At 43.0% G+C, this 19218-nt stretch overlaps 1 protein-coding gene across 2 annotated transcripts in view; it reads right to left on the bottom strand.

Annotated features, from left to right (window-relative positions):
* LOC136844459 (uncharacterized) overlaps positions 1–19218 on the bottom strand; it is a 264237-nt gene that overhangs the window by 211544 nt on the left and 33475 nt on the right. For both annotated transcript variants that reach the window (XM_067113714.1, XM_067113713.1), the window contains exon 3: positions 14338–14450. In XM_067113714.1, coding sequence (XP_066969815.1) covers positions 14338–14450 — 113 coding nt within the window. The remainder of the gene's footprint in view (positions 1–14337; positions 14451–19218) is intronic.

Genomic DNA, 19218 nt, shown 5'->3' on the forward strand with positions numbered 1-19218 from the left:
ATGCAAAGCTGAGGAGAATCTTGCATTGATGTCTGCAGTCTTGAGATAAACAAAACAATGAGAGTGATGGAATTATGGGTATATACAAGATAAAAGTCAATTTTGGCTCCTTACGTTCTGTCCACATTATATCAAAATACATCTGGGGACATTTGGACCATGAATACATTCTATATGACTGATAAACTTTATATGAAACATATTTTCTTCTAAGCTGGTAGTGAAATTTTACGTAAACACGACACTATATCCTCAGTGTTGTAAATTAGTTACAGGAACCAACAAGTATGACTGAGACAAAAGCAGAATTACAACTATACATTCATCTCAATACCAAAGCAAGTTATGTGATTAATTTTTCCCTCCAACCCACTGGACTTCAATAAGCCATACAGCACAACATCTGCATTAAACCAATCTGCCTAAACTCATCTGGTTAAGCAGAGGTTACTGAAACAATAGCTTCACTCCCACTCCAGAAAGTTTGATGTTTGTGTCACATCCCAAGTGTTTGCTCTTACTTGCAATTATAGGAATGTTGTGTACTCAAGGGCGTACACCCTTTTACACTGAAAAGAGCAAAATTCAGGTGTAGTGCAGACATGGAAAAGGCAGGATAGCAAGGTATCACTTGTAGCCAAGCACACAACAAAGATGAATTGCACAATGAAGCAAATACATGACAACCAAATTGATCACACTATAAAATTAGCTGTCTTTAAATGTGAGGGAGGAAGTTATTTCCTCGCCAAGTCTCACATACCAGCTATCTCATTAAGCAGCATTGGATGAGTCTTTTAGACTGAGTACCGGTAATAAGTCTATTAACAAAAATTGACAAGGTAGGCAATTTGTGAGATAATATGAAAATGACATTTTTATAATAAAATAGTTTTATATATACTTACCCAGTAATTACTTAGCTAAGAGTTTCTAAATCGACAGCAGCTTCAATTTTGAAATTCACCATAGCGATGGTTTTTGTTTATGAAGGTGACTAACCCCTTCCATTTTCAGGGTGAAAGGGAGAAACAACTAAGCCAAGAGCTTCATTTTGTTTATGCTCTAAGGTCCATGCGAGGGGAGGAGGGCGGGCTCCATTCATAATTACTTGGTAAGTATATAAAAAACTTTATTATAAAAATTCATTTTTTTATAAGTATACCTTACCCTGTAATTACTTAGCTGAATCCACATTGAAGGAGGTGGGATTCATGGACATCTTGTACCCTAACATTAAAAATGATAATGAAATGAGAACAGAATAAATAGGTTTAGCATTGAAAAAATGCTTGTTGTTTCTTACCTGGTGAGAGAGCTGAGCAGGTAGATACTACGTCTGGTTGGCGCTCACTCGTAGCGGAGGAGTACTCCGATTGCTAACGAATTATGAAGTAAACTTTGCAGCGAAGGAATCTCCGATCATTAACCTTTAAACGCTGATTGGACGTATCATAAGTCGACTAAAATTGTCTGTCGGGTGACGAGTGGACGTACCGTATGTCAACTACAAAAAATTTCAACCTTCGGTCAAATGTGACTTGACCGAAATGGTCGAAAAACGCAATTGTAAGCAAAAGCTCTTACATTCTAGTAATATTCAATCAAGTACCTTCATTTTGCAACAAATTGGAAGTCTCTAGCACAATATTTCAATTTATGGTGAATTTAAAAAAAAAATTTTTTCCTTACGTCCGCGCGGTAACTCGGCCTAAAATTTCAGAAATTCTTTCGTCATTTTGTCGTAATTTTTGCACCGTTTTATATTAGCCGTTACATAAGGTTTTATATAAGAAAATGTGCGCAATTTCATTTAAAATACAACTAAAAACAACCCATGGTTGTAGCTTTTATCAATTTGGAAATATTTTCATATAAATCACGATAAGTGCCAAAATTTCAACCTTCGGTCAAATTTGACTCGACCGAAATGGTCGAAAAACGTAATTGTAAGCCGAAACTCTTTCATTCTAGTAATATTCAATCATTTACCTTCATTTTGCAACAAATTGGAAGTTTCTAGCACAATATTCCGATTTATGGTGAATTTGTGAAAAAAACTTTTTCCTTACATCCGCTCGCGGTAACTCGGCCGAACATCTCAGAAATTCTTTCATCACTTTGTCGTAATGTGTGCACCGTTTTATATTAGTCGTTACATAAAGTTTTATATATGAAAACGTGCGCAATTTCATGTAGAATACAATAAAAAATAACTCATGGTTATAGCTTTTATCAGTTTTGAAATATTTTCATATAAATCACGATAAGTGCCAAAATTTCAACCTTCAGTCAACTTTGACTCAACCGAAATGGTAAAAAAACGCAATTATAAGCTAAAACTCTTACATTCTAGTAATATTCAATCATTTATCTTCATTTTTCAACAAATTGGAAGTCTCTAACACAATATTTCAATTTATGGAGAATTTAAAAAAAAAAAAAAATTTTTTCCTTACGTCCGCACGCGGTAACTCTGCCGAACATCTCAGAAATTCTTTCGTCACTTTGTCATAATGTTTGCACCATTTTATATTAGTCGTTACATAAAGTTTTATATATGAAAATGTGTGCAATTTCATGTAGAATACAATAAAAAATAACTCATGGTTGTAGCTTTTATCAATTTTGAAATATTTTCATATAAATCATGATAAGTGCCAAAATTTCAACCTTCGGTCAACTTTGACTTGACCGAAATGGTCAAACAACGCAATTGTAAGCTAAAACTCTTGCATTCTAGTAATATTCAATAATTTACCTTCATTTTGCAACAAATTGGAAGTCTCTAGCACAATATTCGATTTATGGTGAATTTTTTTTAAAAAACTTTTTCCTTACGTCCGCGCGGTAACTTGGCCGAACATCTCAGAAATTCTTTCGTCACTTTGTCGTAATGTTTGCACCGTTTTATATTAGTCGTTATATAAAGTTTTATATATGAAAATGTGCGCAATTTCATGTAGAATACAACAAAAAATAACTCATGGTTGTAGCTTTTATCAATTTTGAAATATTTTCATATAAATCACAATAAATTGAAAAAATTCGACCTTCGGTCAACTTTAACTTGACCGAAATGGTAAAAAACTGCAATTGTAAGCTAAAACACTTACAGTCTAGTAATATTCAATCAATTACCTTCATTCTGCAACAAATTGGAAGTCTCTAGCACAATATTTCGATTTATGGTGAATTTTTTAAAAAACTTTTTTTTACGTCCGCGCGTCATGAATTCATGCATCATTTTGTGATAATAGTTTCTCTGTGTTGTTTGATCATTTTACAATTTGTTATATACCAAAATCATCGCAATTTAGTGTACAATACAAAGAAAAAAATAACTCATTAGCTTTAACCGTTTTGCTCACAGCGCGATTTGTATACAATTATATATGAAATTTTTTTTTTGCGCTGTCATATATTTCAATATTTATATACTGTATTATAATGATATCTTTTTTCATTACTGATGGTTGCATACTAAACTTCAGGCAATGACAAAAATAGGAGCCATAAATGAACTCTTAATCTTAAAAACTAAGCGTGCTGTGATTTTTTGAAAAAACTTTTTTTCCGCTTCGGCGCTAACTCCCGAAAGCCGCCGGCATAAAGCAGACACTTTTGTAAATAGAGGCTCGGCGTTTAAGGGTTAACAAAGTCAACAATAAAATGCCCCTGCCCAGGGCGCAGTACAATGAAAACAAAACCAGAGTAATAGTCACATCCAGCCCTGGCCAATTTTGCATCCTCGCATCTGTTGCCCAGGATCGTGGGTCCAGAGACGGTGAGCAGAACAGGGGAAGACCGTGGTTTTTTGTGTCGCAAACAAATCCATCATCGGTTCTCCCCATAACTTACACAAGTCGGAGCATACTCAACGGTCCGAATCCATTCCGTCGGGAGAATTTGTTTGCAGCAACTGAGTTCGTCTGCCAATACATTGCACTTCCCCTGAAAGAACAGCGTTAACAGCTGGGTTCGGTTCTGCTCCGCCCAAAGAAAGAGACTCCTGGCAGTCTCGCAAAGGGAGAATGAGTGAGTTTCCCCTTGGAGTCTTACATAAGCTAAGGCTGTTGTGTTGTCCACATGCACCATAATTACTTTGTCATGTACTTCCCTTGCGAAATGTTGCAGTCCCAAATGGATGGCTTTCAGTTCTTTGATGTTTATATGCAGAGCCTTCTCTTGTTGGGGCCAAACTCCCGAAACTTCTTTTCCCTCCAGGAGAGCTCCCCAACCTACGTTCGACGCATTGGAGAAGTCTAGGTCAGGGTTCACTACTGAAAGAAACTTTCCCTCCAAAAGTCTGCTTGCATTGTTCCACCAGCACAGGTTCTCCTTTATCTCTTGTGTTCTGGGAAAATGCGATCCCAACTGACTTAAAAAGAATTGTAGAGGCCTCATATACCGCCTTCCCAACCTCACACACTGTTTGATCAACGACAGAGTGACCAGGAGACTCATCCACTGAGTGGCTGAACACTTCTGTAGGGAAAGGAAAAGGTTGGCTTTCTTGAGGCAGGCTTCTATCCTTTTTGGGGAGGGAGAAGCCTGAAATTTCTGAGAGTCGATCTTCATCCCCAAATATAGAATCTGTTGAGGAGTCAGTTGGAATTTTTGAAGGTTCAACAGCAAACCTAGATCTTAAATCAAAAGCAATGTCCTCTGAAGGTCCTCCATGCATCTCTCTCTTGTGGCGAGCGTATTAACCAATTGTCCAAATATAGGGAAATGTTCACTCCCAGGAAGTGAAGCCAACTGGCCAATGGGGCAAGAACTCGGGTGAACACCTGTGGTGCTGTTGACAGGCCGAAACATAGCACTCGAAACTGGAAAACTTGATTTCCATCAACAAATCTCAGGTACTTCCTTGAGTCTTGCTGGATGGGAACGTGGAAGTAAGCGTCTTTCATATCGAGAGAAATCATCCTGTCCCCTTGACGAATGGATGATAGGACAGACTGGACTGTTTCCATATGAAACTTCGTTTTCTCTATGAAAACGTTCAGAGCGCTCACATTGAGTACCAGTCTCCATCCTACCATGGCTTTTGATACTACAAAAAGCCTGTTGTAAAAACCCTTGGACTCAATATTCACCACTTCTATCGCCTTCTTCTTGAGGAGAGATGACACTTCTTCCGAGAGGGCTAAATACTTTATTGATCCTACGGAGTATGCTGTCAATTTGACGGGAGAGCTGGATAAGGGAGGTTTCTCTTTAAAGGGGATAGAATACCCTTCCCTTAATACTTCCATCACCCATTGATCTGCTCCTCTCATTCTCCAACTTCCCCAAAAAAGTTGGAGTCTGGCTCCCACAGGTGCATGAAGGACTGAAGACTCACTTGCGAGTTGTAGGTCTGGTGAAGGGTCTCTTAGCCGCATGCTGGGCGAAATGTACAGAAGTCCGCGGTCTTGACTGTGCTCTCTGTCTGCCTTCTCAAAAGGGTTGGGGCTGAAGAAGAGAAGATGACTTGAAAGGGGGTTCCATTCTCTAGGACGCCTCGTACATTGTGAGGGGTCCTGTGTAGACTTCTTATGAAGGTGAGAAGCCACTTCTTCTATCCTTGTTTGTGGGAAAAGGTGTGTATTATCCAAGGGCGAGAAGAGTAGAGCTGATTTATGCGATGGAGTGACGCCCTTAAATACGAACGAAATCCAGAGTTCCCTCTTCTTTAAAATCCACATAGCATAAAGGGAGGAAATCTTGAAAGAACCATCTCGAAATGCTTTATCAGCACATGAGAGAACACTCCTCCAGTCAGCAGCAATATCCTGAGGCAGATCTGAATCTCTGATCTTTGCTAAGGCCCCTACGGCCCAATCTAGAAAGCTAAACACTTCAAACACCTTAAACATGTTCTTGAGCAAATGATCAATCTCCAACACAGAGAGCATGGTCTTTGCCAAAGCAAAAGCCGACCTTCTCTCATAGCCTTCTTAGATAACGAAGATAAAACCACTTTGGGAGGTCTCGATGAATCCCCGGGTAAGTCACTCATCATAAATGAGGAAGCCGGAGAAGAAGGGGCTGCTGGAGTGAAGAAATCTGAAAAATTATCCAGTAAATAATTCAGTAAGGCAGCATAAGCCAATGGGGTGGAGTCCTGTCCTAAATCTTCCTCCTCTGATAAGACCAGGGACAATGAGGAATCTTTAGGTGCTACTGAAGCCAAAGAAGTTGACTTCTTAAGAATACCCAAAATACTGTCTAACTGCTTCTGCAGTGGTGCCATGGAAGGGTCCAATCTGTGAGTAGATGAAGCAGTAATCGAATGAGTAGGTGAAGAAAACTAGTGTTTCGATGAGGAAATCCATAAAACAAGAGCGGGCGTCAAACAATCCTGGCGCTCAACTGAAGGAGAGTGAGTTGGCGCCGAAAGGTTTTCTGGCGCCAAGCGATGCGGGTGCACTGCTGGGCGCTTCTTATCTTCTGGGCGCTCAGCTACTAGTTAACGCTCGATCTCTACTGGCCACTCGATCCCAGATGGGGCGCTTGAAAGATGAGTGTGAACTATCACGAGAAGATTCCCTATTGGCTGAAGAACTAGTCCTCTTGCTGGACACATGATGGTCTGGTAGCTACTGACTGAGAAAAACATTCAGGACTGTCCCATCTGCTGCATGACGGCTGTGGACAACCGGATCGTTCCCTGAACCTCTTGCCTTGACACTGAGGGGACTGGTCCCTAGAAGGCACGCGCCTTTTCAACGGATGAGATTCGTCCAAGAATCTCCACTGGTGCCAGTGGGAAGGGCTAGAATCTCCTGAACTGGACGAGAGATTATGAACACTAGGCACACCTTTCCAACGGCTGCGGTGGTTGACACCTGGGACAACACAGGTGCGACTGAGGGGGCGACCTCCCTTGGGCCTCCAGTATGTCTCCTCCCTGGGCTGGGGGAGTATGGCAGTGACCTTTGCCTAGGAGCATCGGTGGGACTGGTAGCCACCTCCTCCACACACACATCACTAGAACACTTTGCACTAAATTTGTCCATAAGGACACGCATTGAATCACCCAACTGTGCCATTGTGTTTGCAAGAATATCAAACTTCTTATCGAATTTTGATTCAAGATTGGTGTAGCGATCTGGGTCAGGAACAAGGGAACCAGGAGCAGAACTCGGTGGTGCAGGAGGAAGGCTGGAAATAGGATGAATTACTCTAGCAGGAGAAGGGAGAGAAGGAATATTAACCTCACTAGATTCCTGAGTCATCTCTAGAGTAGCTAATTTAACCCCAGCTCTAGCAGCTGCTTTTCTCTTACAATCCCTTTCTAATTTTGCTAGGTGAGAAGTTATTGTCTTCCACTTTCTTTAGTCCCATTCACAGTATTCCTCACAAGTCAAGTCAATTGAACAAATTTATCCTCTGCATATCGTACATAGGGTGTGTGAGTCGTAACCTGCCTTGGTCAAACGAGTATTGCAACCTCTGCTACAATACCTAATACTCGATGCACTAGAATCTGACATAATTACTAGCTAACAGAGTCGAAATAAAAATGAGTCAATCACCTAAGAGAACAATAGTCAAAATCAGGAAAATGATATTTTCATAAAATAAATTTTTGAACATACTTACCTGGTAGTTATATATATATAGCTTAAGCCCTGACGTCACGGCAGAATTTCAAAACTCGCGGCAATTGCCGATAGGTAGTCAGGTGTACACCTGTGTGCCCTCTACCCAGGTACCTGTAACCATTCCAACTATTCCTCAGATCTTCCATGCCCCTAGTCTCTAGAGGGGAGGAGGGTGGGAATTTAATTATATATAACTACCAGGTAAGTATGTTCAAAAATTTATTTTATTATGAAAATATCATTTTTAAACATCTGACTTACCTGGTAGTTATATATATAGCTGATTGACACCTTTGGTGGAGGGTCAGAGACAGCCAACATCGTTGGAATTTGCTTAAGGGTTAATAAACCAACTTAAGGTCCTTACCTGGATTAAGGAAGCTGACTTCAATGAACTCCCCCTCATTATGTCTGCTTTCCTTAAGAGGTCCAGCAATCCACCCAGGGGGCTGAAGACCTCTAGGAGCTGCCAACCGGTGTACCAACCTCTATGTAACAGACAACCTATAATACCCTTGTTCCGGGCGCCACCAAGGAACAAAATGACCACCTGACTAAAATCAATGATTGTGGAAGACTGCGTCCAATCTCCACAAACAACCATAAAATTTCAACCATTCCAAGGCAAGAAAAAAGGGTATTGTTTTATGGGATTGCAGGGGTAGTCCCATCTCCCAGTACTGAGTTAGCTGCTATAAATGGTCCCAGCGTATAGCAGTCGTCATAAAGCGTCTGTACTTGCTTCAAGTAGTGTGAGGCAAACACTGACTTGCTTCTCCAGAAGGTAGAGTCCATGATACTTTGTAGGGACCTATTCTGTCTAAAGGCTACAGAGGTTGCAACTGCCCTGACCTCATGGGTTTTAACCTTTAGAAGCTTGAGGTCTGCCTCACTACATTCTGAATGAGCTTCCCTTATCAACTGTCTTATGAAAAAGGATAACGCATTTTTTGACATTGGCAGAGAGGGCTTCTTAACTGAACACCAAAGCGCCTCTGACTTGCCTCGTAAATCTTTCGTCCTTTGCAGGTAAGATCTCAGAGCTCTTACCGGACACAGGACTCTCTCTAACTCCTCACCTGCGATATCTGCCAGATTCGTAATCTCGAACGCCTTGGGCCAGGGTTGTGAAGGACGTTCATTCTTAGCTAAAAACCCCAGTTGTAGAGAGCAGATAGCTTTGCCGTTCCTAAAACCGACAGTTTTATTGAAGGCATGTACTTCACTGACTCTTTTCGCTGTTGCTAAACTAACCAAAAACAGAGTCTTCATGGTGAGATCTTTAAACGAAATCTCTTGCAAAGGTTCGAACCTATCAGACATGAGAAACTTTAGAACCACGTCTAGGTTCCACGCTGGTGAGTTCTGCCTTTTCTCCTTAGTGGTCTCGAATGATCTGAGAAGATCTTGGAGATCTTTATTGGCAGACAAATCCAAGTTCCTGTGTCTGAAGACAGCTGCCAACATGCTCCTGTATCAGAAAAGTTTTAATGGTCGAGGCTGAAAAGTTTCGTCTCCTCTTAAGATAAAGAAGAAAATCCGCTATCTGGGTCACAGAGGTACCGGAAGAGGAAATGGAGTTGTCCTTACACCATCCTCTAAAATATCCCACTTGGATTTGTACACCTTGATGGTAGATGACCTCCTTGATTTGCGATCGCTCTAGCTGCCTCCTTGAAAAACCTCTAGCTCTTGTGAGTTTTTCGATAGTCTGAAGGCAGTTAGCTGTAGACCTTGGAGGTTTTGGTGATACCTTTCCAAGTGGGGTTGTTTGAGTAGATCTGGTCTTAGAGGCAGACTTCTCGGTGTGTCCACCATCCATTCCCGTACCTCTGTGAACCATTCTCTTGTCGGCCAAAAAGGGACCACTAGAGTCATCCTGGTGCTCTCGTGGGACACGAACTTCTGAATAACTTTGTTTATAATCTTGAACGGGGGAAAAGCGTAAACATCTAGACTGGACCAATCCAAGAGGAACGCATCTATGTACGTTGCCTCGGGATCTGGTACGGGAGAACAGTACGTCTCCATCCTCTTCGTTTGTGCTGTGGCGAAGAGGTCTATGCATGGACGTCCCCAAATCCGCCACAAATCTTTGCAGACGTCTTGATGAAGAGTCCATTCTGTTGCCAGGACTTGACCTTTCCTGCTCAGACTGTCTGCTCTCACATTCCTTTCCCCTTGAATGAATCATGTCAATAAAATCACATTCTTCTCTTTCACCCAGAGAAGGAATTTCCTCGACGTCTCGTTCACATTCTTCTCTTTTGCCCAGAGAAGGAGTTTCCTCGACGTCTCGTACAACGACCTGGAGTGGGTTCCGCCTTGCTTGTTGATGCAGGCCAACGCTGTCGTGTTGTCGGAGTTGACCTGCACGACTTTGTCCTGAACTGAGTGCTCGAACTCTTTGAGGGCTAAAAAGATTGCAGTCAGCTCCTTTTGATTTATGTGGAGCTTCTCTTGCCCTCTGGTCTAGGATCCCGATACCTCCATCTTTCCCAGTGTTGCTCCCCACCCCGAGTCCGACGCATCGGAGAACAACACTAGGTCTGGGTTCCTCTGTTTTAATGAAAGGCCTTCCTGAAGCTTGACAGGGTCGTTCCACCACTGAAGGCATTGTTTCATCGTCTCTGAAATGGGGATACACTCTGTCTCTAACCCCTCTTCTCTGCTCCAATACCGATTGAGGTGGAATTGAAGTGGGCGAAGGTTTAGTCTTCCTAAGGAAACAAACTGTTCTAGCGAGGAAAGGGTCCCCAGCAGACTCATCCATTCCCTCGCTGAGCACGTCTGTTTCCTTAGAAAGTCCTGTAGTTTTACCAAGGCCTGTTCCATCCTTGACGGTGACGGAAAAGCCCGAAAATCCCGACTCTGAATCCTCATCCCAAGGTACAGGATCTTTTGGGATGGGGTTAGTTGCGATTTCTGTCTGTTTACTTTTGTACAAAGACGTTGAGGGCACTCACGTCCAGTACTGGTCTCCACCCCCCCTGAGCTCTTGGGAACCAGGAAAAGTCAGTTGTAAAACCCTGGTGAATCCAGATTTCGTACTCTCTCTATTGCGTTCTTCTGCAATAACATAGAAACTTGCTGTTGAATCGCCTGTGCCTTGGATTCATCTCTGTATCTGGGTGACAGATCTATCGGTTTGTCTGCTGAAGGGGGCTTTCTTAGGAAAGGGATTTTGTACCCCTCCTTGAGCAGTTGAATGGACCAAAGGTCCGCTCCTCTTTTCTCCCACACCTGCCAAAAGTTGGACAGCCTGGCACCTACCGCTGCCTGCAGGAGAAGATCGTCAGGTCCTGCTTCTTCCGTCTAGCGCCTCTTCTCGTTGTCGTTCTTCTACCCGCCCTAGAGGTACCTCTACCGGAGGGCTGACCACGAAAGGGCTGAGACACCTGAGACACATGAGCCTCAGCCTTACTCTTTTTAGCGATGAAAGTCGCTGGTAGGACTTTTCTTGCTGTCTTAGATATCAAATCTTGCGTGGCTTTCTGGGTCAAGGATGAAGAGACCTCTTTTACTAAATCTTGAGGGAAGAGGTGAGAGGAAAAAGGGGCATAAATCAGTTCAGATTTTTGACTGGATGTGACCTCATTAGCCAGGAAAGAACAAAGATGGGCCCTTTTCTTCAGGATTCCCGCTGAGAAAAGCGCAGCTAATTCGTTGGCACCATCTCTGAGCCCTTTATCCAAACACAACATCAGATATACGAGTTCTTCGGTGTCAGTCGTGTTGAATAATTCCATCTTCTTTCCTAAAGCTCCCAGGGTCCAGTCCAGAAAATTAAAGACCTCAACGGCCCTAAAAATTCCTTTGAGGAGGTGGTCCAACTCTGATGTTGACCAACAAAACTTCGTTTTCCCCATGGCCACTCAACGAGAAGAGTCAACAAGACTCGAGAAGTCTCCCTGGGAAGAGGCAGGTATTCCGAGGCCGAACGATTCTCCAGTTTCATACCAAACGCTAGACCTTGAAGCTAGTTTGGCTGGAGGAAAAGCAAAGGCTGTCTTTCCTTGTTCCTTCTTCGAAAGCATCCACTCATTCATAATTTTCAGCGCTCTCTTGGACAAGCGGGACAAAACCATCTTCGTAAATGCTGCCCTCTTAGATGCCTTCCCAAGAGTAAATTCTGAAGGCGGGGAACAAGAAGCAGCCGGGATAAAGTTCTCTGGAAAAACTTCCGAAAATAACTTCATAAGTCTTTTCAGGTCCGATGAAAGGTGATGGCCTTTAAGATTGTCTTCGTCGGAAATCTCTTCAATCGGATCCACAGGAGACTGAGGGATATCATCATTCTCTTCTTCCGATTGTCCGAAGACTGAAGTAGCGACGTCTTTCAAAGTATCATCCTGACGCTCGGCGTCCTGGCGTCCAATCTCTTGACGCCTGGCGCCTTGGCGTCCATCTTCTTGAAGCTTAGCGTCTTGGCGCCCAACCTCATGACGCCTGGACGCCCTGGTGTCCAACTTCTTGACGCCGGGCGTCTTGGCGCCCAAAGTCTTGATGAATTACGCCCCTGGCCCAGACTTCTGACGTTCGCTGTCCCGCCAAACCTTGAGGTCACTTGAGAACTGGCCGCCTGTGCGACATCGGTCAAAAGCTTCCTCAGGCTGACGTACAACGATCGGAACCTCTTGAGCTGGACAAACATTCTTCCTACGTTCGCTGTCCCGCCAAACCCTGAAGTCACTTGAGAACTGGCCACCTGTGCGACATCGGTTAAAAGCTTCCTCAGGGTGACGTACAGCGATCGGTGGACGAAAATCTGTATCTGTCTTTTCTGCAGGCTGCAAGACTTGTATCAGGGAAGAGAGTTTCTGTTGTATATCTTGAATTAAACTGATTTGCGGAGCTTCCTGCTGTTGAGGTTCGACAGGGGGAGCTGCAATATCAGCTACTAATTTTTACTCTACGTTGTGATGTTGGAAATGACGTTCCGGGGACGCTTCCGATCTCATTTCGTCTTCAGCGGAGGCAGACAGCCGCCCCTGCGACAATATACGTCTGCTTTTCACCAGAGAGCTATCGTCAGAGCTAAGAGGGGAACGCTCTGGACTGCTCCAATGGCTACATCCTGGAGTAGGAAGCGTCACTTCCCGACGCTGCTCCACAGAAGAAAGTTTCCTCTTGAGGGGTCTTGACTCGGACGTACGACGCCAGCCCCGTCTGGGAACTGCGTCTTCCGACGAGGATGAAAACACTTTAACCTCGCCTTTCCTATGGCGAGGGTGAGCGTCCTGGGAAGCGTCAACAGGTACGCTCAAGGGGACGACTGCTCGGTAGCTAAAGCCTCTCGCCTCCCTTTGTCTGTCGACATTCCTTCTCACAGGGGTTGGTGAGCTTGGAAGAGGTCTCGGACTAGGAGCACGACAGGACCGAGCAATCGCACCCTCCACAACACTTGCACTTTTATTTTTCTCACTAACGCTTGAGTTTTTAAGATCTCTCACATTCGACCATAAATCCTCTCTGTCTCTTGCGAGGGATTCTACCCTTTGTCCAAGGGCTTGAATGGCCGTCATCATATCCTTCATAGTTGGCTCATTATCAGTATCATTGGGGGGGTCTGGAACTACCACTACTGGGGAAGGAATAATAGGATTATTAACAAGAGGAGAATTGTCAACTCCCTGACTATCTCTCGAAGAGCGAGACCTACTACTCCCGGCTCTTCTGATCCTATCCCTTTCAAGCTTAGAAACACAGCGATAGTAATCCATCCACTCTTTCTCTGATAAACCCAAACATTCATCACATCTGTCCTTCAACTCACAACTCTTACCTCTGCAATTCACACAAATTGAGTGGGGATCTAACGCGGCTTTAGCAAGCCGGGTTTTACATCCCCTCACACACATTCTCACACTCGAAGCAGAGTCAGACATCTTGGAAAAAGGAAAATCGTAAAGAGAGATCAAAACAAGCAAGGGTCAAAACCAACAATATCTAAAAGAGTCAAGAAAATCCAAAGCAAATCCAAAAACATGCGAAAGCCAAAGCCAAAGTGTACTTCACCAAAAACACTGCGAAAACACGGGCCAAACGAGCGAAATTCCTAACGATGCAACCAATTTGGCGGCAGGGAAGATCTGAGGAATAGTTGGAATGGTTACAGGTACCTGGGTAGAGGGCACACAGGTGGTACACCTGACTACCCATCGGCGATTGCCACGAGTTTTGAAATTCTGCCGTGACGTCAGGGCTTAAGCTATATATATAACTACCAGGTAAGTCAGATGTTTAAAAAGTACTATATAAATGAGTCAAGCAATACCAATTCAAAGGCTACCGAGCCGAAAATACATCACCCAAAGGTAAGACTTTCAAGCCGAAAACCAAAATCAAGCTGCTTCTTAACACTGTGTTGCTATTAAGCCAGCAGAAACAAACGTGAAGCTCTTGGCTTAGCTGTTTCTCCCTTTCACCCCAAAAGTGGGCGGGGTTAGTCACCTACATAAACAAAAAACAATCGCTACCACAAATTTCAAAATTGAAGCTGCCGTCGAACTAGAAACTCTTAGCTAAGTAATTACTGGGTAAGTTACTTATATAAAACAAATTTTAGAGTGACAGGATCAAAGTGTCTTGTAATGAAGCTGGAAAATGACAACAAAGTTGCTAATAAGCTAAATTAAACCCCTGCTATCACTAACAAAATCAGTTACAGTATTGATAAATTAGGGTGGGCTTTCCAGACTAATAACAGTAATAATGAAGACAAACATAAACTTTAACATACCGTAAAACACACAATCGTGTATCTCCCCACCACCTGAATGAGAATATAAAAGACTGTGAGGGTTTTGGAGCTGGAACTACCGCTGGACGTCCAATTATCAGATCAAGGCGACCCTGTGAGAATAAAAGTAAAAAAACAATTAACACAGTAAGCTTTACACTTCTTATACACACACTTTTTTATAAGTCTTTCACTGATCTTGGTAGTCTAGACTATAATTACAAATCCTTTCACTACTAGGGACTGCTTAACAGGTAAAACACTCTTTTGAGGGTCCCTTCTCTTTTATTTGCCAGTGTTGATATGACACTGCAACTGCGAAGAAGGGTGACTACAATTTAGGAAGGAATAAAAAAACTAATTACTGTATGTTACAAAGTGAAGAAATTCCAAAGTGAAGATTAAAATATAAAAGGGAAGTCTGATTAGATTCATGATAACTGGAATACATTGTTTATGAATCTAGTTGGATAAAATGAAATCTGAATGTATCTGACAACCAACCCACTAGGTGGCACCAAAAAACCTAAAACAGGTAGCCAAGAAGAGAAATAGAGATATTTTTTAAATATTAAGACTTCCCTAGCAGAAGGTGACTGCTGAGAAGACAGAGACAATGATCACTGACACTTTCTCGCTTCAACTGCTAAATCACGGACAAACCATCTGTGCAGAAAACTTCTAAGTCATTAGCAACTGCATGCACCAATACAAAAGGATCAACAGGATCATGTCAAACCCTTCTATATGCAATGCATCATTTACCTATATCCTCCAGTCTTTCGCTTTCTGGATTTTGAGGGGGCCCTCATTTCCGACACCTCTTTCACACAACCTAACCAGCCCTTCCTGGGCATTTCTCTCCTCCTCAATATTTCTAAATTGTACGCACTTTTCACTAAACTATTATCCTCCATTCTTTCCATATCAATAAATCATCTAAAGAAAAATCACTGATACATCCTTGAAACTATACTGTACTAATCTTTTTACCACTTGTGCAGATCTCCAACCTTTCAATTCCTCTTATTCTACATATTCTAAGAAACTATTCATCTCTGCAGTTTCAACCTTTTTTTAATTAATTTGCACTTAACATCCACAATTCAGTTCCATAAAGGAAATCTGGCTAAATTTCCTTTATGGAATTGAATTTGCTTCTATACACACTTCATTGCTTCAGCTATTCTATGACTCACCTGTTTTCATCCTACCATCATCTGATAAATCTAATCACAAATACTTTAAGAATATGCAGCTTCCATTCTTCCACAATACACTTTAAAATTCATTGTTCATCTTCCATTATTCCACTTCCTTTCATAACTTACTCTTGCTCACAATTACTCTCAACTTCCTCCTCTTGTAAACATTTTCAAATGCATTCACTAGTCTAGAGTTTCTTTACACACTCACAAATCAGCACCATATCTGCAACATCTATGGCCCTTTTTTCTGACTTCTCATACATCAGTCCACCCATAAAAACAATAAACAGCTAGAGACATCATAGTCTTACCACTCTCCCACCTTCAAATTCTAAAACATGCTTCACTTCCATCATGAAAACTTTTAATTGCTCTCAATTACTTATCTTCTGTCAATGCATACTCAACATTCCACGCTGCCTCTCTATCCCCATAGAAACCCACACTGTTTCTCCCCTGGACTCTTATTGCTCTAGTCAAAATTCCTACCTTACACTTTCCTGTTATGTTAAGTAATGTTATGCCCAAATATGTCGTCTTAGTCTACTCTATCACACCCCTATTCAAGGGAACATATCACACTCTGATTCAAGGGAACAATCATTCATCTTAGCCAATCCTTTGGAAGCTTTTCCTCAGCCAACACAACTTTTACATCACGGTGAAGCACTTCATCACACTTTCACCACCATGCTGTGGCATTTGCTTGTAATCCCATTAAAATCTGGAATTTTCCATTCTATCTATTACTGCAACTGTCCACCTAACATCCTTAACATTCACTACCACTTTAACTCCTTCCACGCTTGCATCATCCAGCTCTGTATCTCTTCTCTTCTCTTTGTTTATTTATAGTGTAGGTAAATACCCCGCCCTCTATCGGGAAACAATAGGTACGACGTTATCAGCGATCGTCACTAATTTTCTGCTGGCTTTACCGTCAACACTGAATGGTTTGGTGGTTGAATTTGAGGTTTTTACTTCACTTTTCCCGAGGATTTAGTGAAGTACCCATTATTTTGGCAACTTTTCAGCTTAGCCTAGTGATTTTTCTACAGTTTATTTTCAATGTCTGATTCCAGTTCATCAAGTATTAGGTATTGTAGGGAAGGTTGCAAGACCCGAATGACCAAGGTGACCTACAATAGTCATACAATCTGCACAAAATGTAAAGGACAAGAGTATTCAATACATCTCACTTGTGATGAATGTGGTGGATGGGATGAGAAGAAATGGAAGGTTCTCAGGTTTTATTTGGATAAGTTAGATAGAGATAGGAAAAGGAAGGAGGCTGTTAGAGCCGAAAGTAGAGCTCAGAGTGTAGAGAGTAGAGCTCTGAGTGCAGAGCCTGTCACTAACATTCTCTTTGAAGTTGCTGGTCTTTTCACCACGGGAGTTTCGAGGAAGAGGGAGTTGTGGTGCTCCTTCACCATGAGAGGAGTGACGTCAGTTCAGAAGTCTGCGCTTTTATATTCTTCCTTGGATAAGCAGTATTTGTTCCCTCAATCAATGGTGAAGGAGATTGCCACTGATTTGCAAAAAAATCAAACCAAGAACTTCTTACACAATCTTCAAAGCGCCCCAGGGAACTTTATGCCTTTTTTGCCACGTCTGTCTCCCCTCTGCAACAGCTTCCCTTTCGTGGAGGCAGGTAGGTTTTCTTGAGACCCCGCTCCAAGGTGTGTTTCTCCGCTAAGTCCGTCAAGAGGACTTAAGCTACAACCTCTTATGAAAAGTGACTCCCCTATCCTTCCTGCGCTTGTGAGAGCCAGACTCTCCCTCTTCTGGCAGAGGTGGAGTGCAAGAGGCACGGAGCCTTGGATGATCAAAGTTCTCAAAGAGGGTTACTCAATCCCATTCTTAGAGTACCCTCCTCTCGTGAATTTGCTGATCGCATTGATGGCATACTTGGAGAGCTCCGAGAAGTTCATAGCTCTCTCACAGGAAGTGTCTTCCTTCCTAAGGAAGAAGACCATAGAGGTAGTGGAGGATCGGGCTTCAAGAGGATTTTACAACTGCTTGTTCGTGGTCCCCAAGTCATCAGGGGGATGGAGACCTGTCCTCAATGTCAGTGCTTTGAACTTTTTCATACAGAAGACAAAGTTCAAAATGGAGACAAATCAGTCAGTGTTATCCTCCATCCAACAGGGCGACTGGATGATAACAGTCGACATGCAGGATGCATATTTCCACATTCCAATACATCCGGAGTCCAGGAAATACCTGAGATTTGGCTTCGGGGCAAAGTCTTCCAGTTTTGGCCCTTTGTTTCAGCTCTCCACTGCCCCACAAGTATTTACACGAGTCCTGTCACTTCTTGCAAGATGGCTTCACATCCTAGGTATCAACATAAGCCTATACCTAGATGACTGGTTCCTCCGCTCCCAGCTTCAGGAACAGTGCATTAAGGATCTGCAGACTACCCTTCTTCTTACAGAGGAACTCATACTTTTAATAAATCAAGAGAAGTCCCAACTAGCCCCAACTCAGGAGATTCTGTATTTGGGGATGAGGATCAACTCTGAGTTTTCCAGCTTTTCCCTCCCCAAAAAGGATAGAGTCCTGCCTTCAGTCAGTACAGGACCTTCATTTGCTTCCAGTTTGCTCAGCGAATTGATGGATGAGTCAGCTGGGAACCCTCTCATCCACAAAACAGTTTGTGAAGCTAGGAAGACTTCATATGAGGTCCCTTCAGTTCTTTCTATGCACAAGCTGGAACAGAAGACAGCAACCGGACACAGTGATGTTCCCAGTTATGAACGAGATAAAGGAGGTTCTCCGGTGGTGGAAATCCAGGGAGAGGTTGTTAGAGGGAGTCTCTCCTAATTCCGAGCCCCGACCTCTCCTTCTATGCAAATGCCTCAGACCAGGGGTGGGGAGCTCTTCTGGATACTTGGGAAGCTTCTGGCACTTGGTCTCTGGATCAAAGGAAGCTGCATATAAATGCCAAGGAGTTATCTGCCATTCACCTCGGCCTGAAGCATTTTGCAAAAGCAGTAGCAAACAGAACCATAGTGGTACATTCTGACAACACCACAGCTCTCTCCTATATCAAGAATCAGTGCAGAACCCACTCATTCTCCCTTTGTCAGACAGCAAAGGAGCTGCTAATTTGGGCAGACCAGAATCAGGTCAGACTTATCACCAGATTCATCCACGGAAAGATGAACGTCTTGGCGGACGGATTAAGTGGACGGGTCAGGTCCTTCCGACAGAGTGGACCCTGCACTCCAGTGTCTGCGACAGCCTCTGGAAGTTGTGGGGCAGGCCGACAGTGGACCTGTTTGCCACATCAAAGAATTACATCCTTCCTCTGTTTTGTTTGCCAGTCCCAGATCCTCAGACGAGGGCAACAGACACAATGCTGACAGACTGGTCAAACCTGGACGTCTATGTCTTTCCGCTATTCAGCATGGTGAGGGGGAGCTCTCAACAAATTGAGGAGTCACAGAAACGTATTGAAGACCCTGATAGTGCCCTTTTGGCCTCTCAAAGAATAGTCCCAGACCTTCCCAAGCTTCTTGTGGACTTCCCAGGGTTACTGCCTCAAAGTCCACATCTCAAACAGCCTCATCTTTTGATGTTCCATCAAGGACTCCAGGTATTGCCCCACTTACGATGGGGTTAGGTTCCAAAAAACCCACTGTTTGTTGAAAAAATCGTATCTCGAATA

The sequence above is a fragment of the Macrobrachium rosenbergii genome, chromosome 12 (genome assembly GCF_040412425.1).
Source record: "Macrobrachium rosenbergii isolate ZJJX-2024 chromosome 12, ASM4041242v1, whole genome shotgun sequence".
NCBI lineage: Eukaryota > Metazoa > Arthropoda > Malacostraca > Decapoda > Palaemonidae > Macrobrachium > Macrobrachium rosenbergii.